This window comes from Arachis hypogaea, chromosome 6 (genome assembly GCF_003086295.3).
Source record: "Arachis hypogaea cultivar Tifrunner chromosome 6, arahy.Tifrunner.gnm2.J5K5, whole genome shotgun sequence".
Lineage (NCBI taxonomy): Eukaryota > Viridiplantae > Streptophyta > Magnoliopsida > Fabales > Fabaceae > Arachis > Arachis hypogaea.
In genome coordinates this window covers 7,016,347-7,024,459 of record NC_092041.1, presented here as the reverse complement: position 1 = coordinate 7,024,459, position 8,113 = coordinate 7,016,347, and the positions used below count along the sequence as shown (strand labels likewise).

The following is an 8,113-nucleotide window of genomic DNA, read 5'->3' as shown; positions in this document are numbered from 1 at the left end:
CATTAGAAATAAATAAAATTTTAATAACTAAATGTAGTGTAACAAAATATATATAATATTAATTAGTTCTTAAAAAATTCTAAAAAAATAATTTTTTTTATTTTAGTAAAATAACTATTTATTAAAGTAGACATTAATTATTTTCTTTTCATATAAAATTTTTTTAAGACATAAAAGTAATTAATTAGGACATTGGTTAAGATAATTAAAGTCACTATTTTAATAAATTTTTAATTTAAAGAAAAATCCTAGTTAATTTTGGTATAGAAATTTTGAATTTGAAAACATTGATAAAAATTATGTTGAATTTTGATTTATTTGATTCTCATTTAAATTAATCACTACATAAGTTAAAGTTCTGTTTTGAAATTATATTCGAGCTTTAATCTAATTTTTAAAGTTTCAATTTACTTAGTTTGATTTTTTAACTTAGGTATCCGTGACTCATATTAGGGTTTTAAGTGTTTAGTTGAAAAAAATAAGGTAAAAAAAATTTCAATTGTCACATCAAATAGTCGCTAGAATGTATAATGTAGCAATCGTTAGTCCATCTCAGCATGTCGTTAATGATTTTGTGAGACAGTGATAAAAATAAGATTATGAACCAATGTGAGTCATAACTATTAAGTTGTGAGATTAAATTGAGTAAATCAAAATTTTTGAAATTAGATTGAAACATAGTTGTTAGAACCGAACCAGTTATTGAACCGGTCACGCTATTGGTTCATTGGTTTATTGGTTCAACCGATAAATCACTGGTTGAACCGATAAAATCGGTCTCACGTAAATATAAAATATAAAATAGTTAAAAACTTAAAATTAAAATTTGAAATGCATATCTTCACTAACATTTTATGAAGAATCAAGTCTCAACTTCTAAAAATAACTAATATAAAAAAAGCATAAAATTTTAATACTACAATAATATCTTATTTTAACACAATAAAAAATAATTAATTCACAAAACCTATCATCTAACTATAATATTAGTAGATTTTAACACTAACATCAAAACAAATAACCTTAGTCACAATACTAGCAATAAAATAGATCAAGTAAATTAATAAATTTTTAGTGAAATTTATATTTATATTAATAATGGTATATAATTAAAATATAATTAATTTTAAAAATAAAAAAAACAAAAATTAAATTAAATTAGATATTTATGTATACTATATAATTAATATTTGTCAAATATAGTAAGCAAAGGTTACTATATTTTAGAAGTGCAATGGCTAAGTGGCAAGTAGAGGTTGCTTTTGCTCCAAGGTTCTTGGTTCAAGACCTTGTGGAGACATTTTAAAAATTTTTTCAAGCAGACTAGTTCGGTTAGACTGGTTTGCACCGATTCTTATCGGTTCACACCGGTTTTATTTCTTAAACGGTCCAAAGAATAAACCAAACTGGACTATAGTCCGGTTCTAGTCCGGTTCACTAGTTTTTCGGTCGAACCAGCCGATTCAGTTCGGTTTTTATAACTATGGATTGAAATACGAACATAATTTCATAGACCAATAAGTATTATCTCTTTGTTGATAATTAAGTTGTTTTAATAGTAATTAAGATCTAATAATGGTTTATAATAAAAAAAGAATTCTTTTGCAACAATGAACCTATAGTAGTAGTTAGGGGTGTCCACACTCTAACAGATAGAAATAAATATGTTAAAAAAAGTAAACAAAAAAATTATTGACTTTTTTATAAAAATAAAAGTTTTTAATATTTTTTATTTTATGGATATATTTTATATCTATTCCAAACATAAAAAATGCGAATATCGAATTTGATCTAACGAGTTTAGTGTGGATTGGATCGAAATTTCAGCTATATCCCATCTGTAAATACCCCTAGCAATAATAACTAAAAGATTCTAATGATTATATTTTTAACTAAGAAGAAGTGCCAAAAAAAGTACTAAATACAAAAATATTTAATCAAATATTAAAAGAAAATTTTATTTTAAAACAGTTGAACTTTTTAGCTCATATATATATATATATATATATATATATATATATATATAATAATAATAATAATATGATAATTATTTTTTATATCACACAAATATAAACGTTTTTTTTTCTATGATCTTAATAAAGGTTTTATAAGTCCCTAACCTTGTTATCGATTTTTGTAGTGTTAGCCCTCATATTATCAATTTGATTCATATATAATTCGGATGATAAATTATTTGGTGACGTGCTTTCTTTTTTATTGTGATATACTTGTTTATTATTATTATTATTATTATTATTATTATTATTATTATTATTATTATTATTATTATTATTATTATTATTATTATTATTATTATTATTATTATTATGTACATTAAAAAATAATAGACCAAATTATTGCCATAACATAATAGAAGTATGAAAGTTTATCATTCTTCTCTAATGGAGGAAACAAAATTCTTTTCAATAGTTTATTTAACGTTTAGTAGAATAAAAATAAAATTTATTAGAATAAATTTTAGTACGAGTTTAATATTTTTATTCATCATAAAATATTTATAGAATTACTCGTAGATAAATTTTGGAAAAAAGAAAAAAAAATCATGATTTTTAATTTTATTTTTAAATAAACTTTATTTCTAATTTTAAAATAAAATTTAATTTTATTTTTTAATAATATTAATTTTTTATCATATATAATTATTCAATTATTTTTTAATCATATATAAATAAATTACTCTTAATAAGACTTTTTTGTGTTATTCAATTATCTTTTTTAAAAAATAATTAATTATTAAAATAATTAAATTTTTCACAACAAAAATAATAAAAATATTATGAACGAAAAAAATTTAACCATTCTGATAAGTTTTTGTATTTTTATTCATATTTTAATTGTAAACATAAATATAATTTAATTATATTATTTATGAAATGTGACTATAGATGTAGATAAAATTTAGTTATATTACTTATATATAGTTTCATTGTATTGTATTGCTTATAAAGTTAGATTATAATTATGACAATAGAATTGTTCTTGTATTTTTATATGTGTGACTAATTGGTAGTGTTAAAATATTACTCTTAATTATAAATAAGGTTTATAATTTAAAAAATCAAAGACTCAATTAAAAAGATACAAAAAAAATGGTGTTAAAATATTCTAACTCTTTAAAATAAAAATATTCGAAATTCAATTAAAAATTATTTAAAATTTAAACTCAATAAAAATTTATATTCAATGTGTTTTGTATTAAATATATTTAATAACCTATTATATCATATTGGTTGAAATTAGTTTTTATCATGTTAATTTTTTTAATAACACTTTATTAGAAAAAACCATCTTTTCAAAATTTTTTAAAAACTAATTAATATTATATATATTTTGTTACATTACATCTTGTTATAAAAAAATTATTTATTTCTAATGCTTATATTAAAAATAAAAACAAAATTTAAATTAGTAAATTTTAATCTATAATATAATAATAATAATATAGTAATTATTTTATATATTATACGAATAAAAATTAATTATTTTTTTATTTATAAAAATTTTAAGAGCTTGTTATATATATATATATATATATATATATATATATATATATATATTTTGATGAATGTGATATTTTTTTATGTAAATAATCTTTTAAAAAAATTTAATAGTTAATCTATTATCTTTTTTGTTTTAGTCCAAATTAAATATTTTTTTATTATTTTTGAAAAGAAAATTTTTTGAGGAATTTAATAATATGTGATAAAGAATACCGAATAAATTATATAAAAACCAATTAAAATACAACATGAAAATATCTTAAAAAAAACGTTTTAAACGTCTTTATCTGAGTGGCCTCCTTTTTACTATCCAATGCCATCTACTATAATTTAGATACAAATTGACAACATAAAAATAAATGATTTATCGACTCTTATGTCTCTCCAAATAGATTAATGCTTCCTCTGCTTGTCTTATAATATTTCTTATTCTATTGGCTAGGATGTAATAGAGTTTGAAGTGATGCTCAACTTTTGGATTTATAAAAATAAAAAGTAATTTTCTCTTCCAGACTCTTTTTCATTGGGTTCTTCCTCGGATGCGGCATAATCCTAAGAAGACAGTATTAAAACAAGGACTGAGAACTTTATAAAATGAAACAAAAAAAAAAAGTGGCATGTACTATAAATTTTTTTGAACAATAGATGAGTATTAGATCTAAAATGTGTCTTATACGTATGTAAATACAAAAACTTTTTGTTTTTAATATTGGAGTCACAATGGCATTTTTTAAAAATTTAGATTGACAGGTGTTATTCCCAAATATAAAATCGTTTAATTAGATAAATAAAAATTGGGATACAAAAATTAGACCATTCGATTTATATTTAAAAAAATTTGAGGTACAGAAATCGAACTATCTAATTTGTATATCTTCCACAATTTTATAAAATACTAAAAATTACCATGTTTAAGTATATCACAATTTTTATTTCTATAAAAAATAGCCTAAATACGATAATTCTGTAAAGTATTTTTTATCATATTTTTCTTTAATGTTAATATATTAATGTAATAAATATAGGAGTATAGCTAATATATACTCTTAAATAACATGTTAAAATTATTATTAATAAAAGTAATTTGCTGTGAAATAAATAAATAAATAAGGAAGAGATAATAAATATAAAATATAATTATATCTCTAATAGTAATATTTACCATAATTATTATCACAATATAATAGATATAATTAGTATATTTACTAATATTATAGTAAGTTATATAAAGAGAGAGAATAAAGATTAATAATATGAAAGAAAGAGAAAATAGTATTTACTTGTTGTTGTGTGTGTAATATTAATGGAGGCTTAACCTCTTTTTATAAGCATAATAAAGGAAAATTTTCAACCTACATTAATGTAAGTTCTTTTTTGGTAATATGAAAACTGAGTCACCCAACTATGATATTAATGAGCATCCATATTTATTGAATTTATTACAACATAATTTACATAAATTAAATTTTTATTTTAAGAGTAAATACATTAAAAATTAAAGTTAAATTTTTTTAATAGTTTATAAATAATAATTTAATTAATAATTTTAACATGTGTGAGATATATTAATTAAACCTTAAAGTATTAAACAGATAATATCAGTAGCTTTTTGTTATTTGTGCTATTACACGTAATTATGAATGGATTTTTTATTTTATGTCGCAGAAAAAGTTAAACTAATTTATTTCAAATGTTGTTAGTGGGGTTAGTTAATATCTAATCCTCGAATTGAATTATTATTGTTATATATGCTTAGTGGATTTTGGAGGGAATGGAATTTTTTTATTTTTTAATTATTTTATCAAATGTGTTTTTTATTATTTAACATTTTTTATATTTCTTTAAATTTGACTTAAAAAAACGATAATAAAAAATCACATTTTACATTAACAACTAAGAAAAAAATATAGAAGATTTATTTCTGGCTTTGGATACTGATCTTGCATACTCATTAGTAAATAAATAAAAGAGCCTAGAGTCAATAAACCGAACTTTTTTTTTTCGCTGTTTCAATTGCAATTATTCTATGGCAGCATAGTCTTCAATATTTTGTTGAAAGAAATTGATATTTGCACATATAACAAATCAGTGTTTTTTTTGTTCGCTTTTATATATCCAACCTAAAGAGAAAGTTTAGGGCCAGAATTTTTATTAAAATTTAATCAGTATTTAGTCAATAAAAAAATGAGTAACTTTTTATTATTAGATGAAATTTCACCTTACTAAAAATATTATTAATAGTTAATTAATGATTAAAATTCACAAAATTTACTGTCCTCTAACACTCCTTTAATATATATTTAGACAAGGTTTGGTTAATTTAACTCAAATAGCTAACATCTGTTTGGTTAATTTAACTCAATAGCTAGGTTAACCAACGTTAGTTAGACAAGGTTTGTGTAAGATTCCACCTCACTCTTTTTCAAAGTGTGATTATTCACCATCTCTGGTTCTTTCTTTTCTCTCAGCTTCTCTTTCACTCTCTCTGTTTCCACTTCTCCATATCATCAAGTTCCTTCGTCATCGCTGAGCACTCTCTCACAATGTCTAAACAAAGGTAGCTATTACTACTTAATATCCTCTCTATTATCATATCTTCTGATCTATCTCCTATAAGTTTTTCATATATATATGATTTATAGGTTGGAAGGCAAGGTGGCAATAGTGACCGGAGGAGCAAGTGGAATAGGAGCAGAAGCAGTGAGGGTATTTGTGGAAAACGGTGCGTTTGTAGTTGTAGCAGATGTTCAAGACGAGCTCGGTCACCTCCTTGCAAGTTCCATTGGCTTGTTAGAGAAGGTGAGTTACTGCCACTGCGACATTAGAGACGAGAAACAAGTTGAAGAAACCGTGGCTTTCGCGGTGGAGAAATACGGAAGCCTAGACATCATGTTCAGCAACGCTGGAATTGCAGGCTCTATCTCTAACATACTTGATTTAGATCTGAACGATTTTGACAACGCCATGGCTGTGAATCTTCGCGGAGCAGCAGCGTGCATCAAGCATGCTGCACGTGTCATGGTGGCAAGAAGGACACGTGGATCCATAATATGCACAGCAAGTGTGGCTGCTTCGGTTGGTATTGGCGCAGCTGCTGGTGTTAGTTATACCGCATCCAAACACGGCCTTATAGGACTTGTGCGTTCGGCGTGTGGTGAGCTTGGCGGTTACGGGATCAGAGTGAATTCGGTTTCACCATATGTTGTGGCCACGCCTCTTGTGTGTAGAGCGCTGGATGTGGAGGCAAGTGAAGTTGAAAGTGCTGGTGGTGTTGGTACCAGTTTGCAGGGGATTGTGTTGAAGCCAATACATGTTGCGCAAGCAGCTTTGTTTCTTGCTTCTGATGAATCTGCTTACATTAGTGGACATGATTTGACCGTTGACGGAGGTTTCTTGGCCGTTAATCGCGGTATTGAACTCTCCCTAGCTAGCGTCAAAACTAAATGATATATGATTAGATGGAGTACTGCGACACCGTGATTTTGTATTTTACTATTTTTAAATTATCATGTAATCTACCTCATTTTAATAAGGTGTTTACTTTAGTATAATAACTAATTTATTCGAAGAGTTATGACAAGTGTACACCAAAATTATTTATTAAAATTAATTATTAATATAAAATATATACTGAAATATAAATATACATTAAAAATAAATTAAATCACATATATATTTATACATAAATATATTAGTGGTTGATTTTAATAGTTAATTTTAGTGTCTAAATAGTATTTTCAGTACCATAAATAAATAAACAAATAAATAATTGTCATATAATAATAAATTGTATTTTTTTAGTTATCATTTATTTTTATTTATTTATTTAAAAAATATTATATGAATATATATATACCAAAATACCCTTATAGATAATTATATATATATATATATGATCAATTTTATTGTGATCAAAATATCTTTTTACAATATATAAAATTAAAATCAAATCTTAACTTATTAATTTCAATAAAAAAAATCAAAATTAAAATTTCAGAATACAAATTAGAAATTTGTTTATCTTCGCTTCTGATCTGTTGTTATTATTAGGAAGAGATCATGATTCCAATACAAATACAATTGAGAAGATCATAATTTTCTGAAAAATTTTTCATCTCTTAACACTACCTAAGATTAAAATCCTCACTTCCAGCAATATTATAACCTTGAAGGTCGCTTGCGTGCGTGTGAATATTATAATTTTGTTAGTCAAAATAAGCAGCTTAAAAGATCAACGTTAATGTAATTAGCCAAAACTTAATGAAACTTAAGATTTAGTTTCATGATCTAAATGGCAAGACTGTAATCTATAAATAAGCATTTGATGATCCTCATCCAAAATAAAATCAAAAGAAAATGACATGAAAGAACACCCTTCGCCAACAGTGTTTTCTTCTTGTTCTGACTCTGTTCTATTCTCCCTGCATCCAATGCAAAGAAGCAGTGCAACCCACAGGATAAAAAAAATCTCGAGAAAAAGATAAATAGGTTCTAACCTTTTGTTCTGTGGACATTTTTGTCCTTGAGCATTTGAAAATATTTTTAAATCTCCGACCTTCAAAAATTTTGAACGAATGAGTCCTTCCGTCGAA

General features: G+C 24.0%; 1 protein-coding gene across 1 annotated transcript; it reads left to right on the top strand.

Annotated features, from left to right (window-relative positions):
• The first annotated feature begins 5,920 nt into the window (after positions 1-5,920).
• LOC112695700 (short-chain dehydrogenase reductase 3b) lies at positions 5,921-7,101 on the top strand. The gene is made up of 2 exons (XM_025748150.3): positions 5,921-6,078; positions 6,164-7,101. The coding sequence occupies exons 1-2, from the start codon at positions 6,065-6,067 to the stop codon at positions 6,966-6,968; spliced, it is 819 nt and encodes a 272-aa protein (XP_025603935.1). The 5' UTR covers positions 5,921-6,064; the 3' UTR covers positions 6,969-7,101.
• The last annotated feature ends 1,012 nt before the right edge of the window (positions 7,102-8,113 follow it).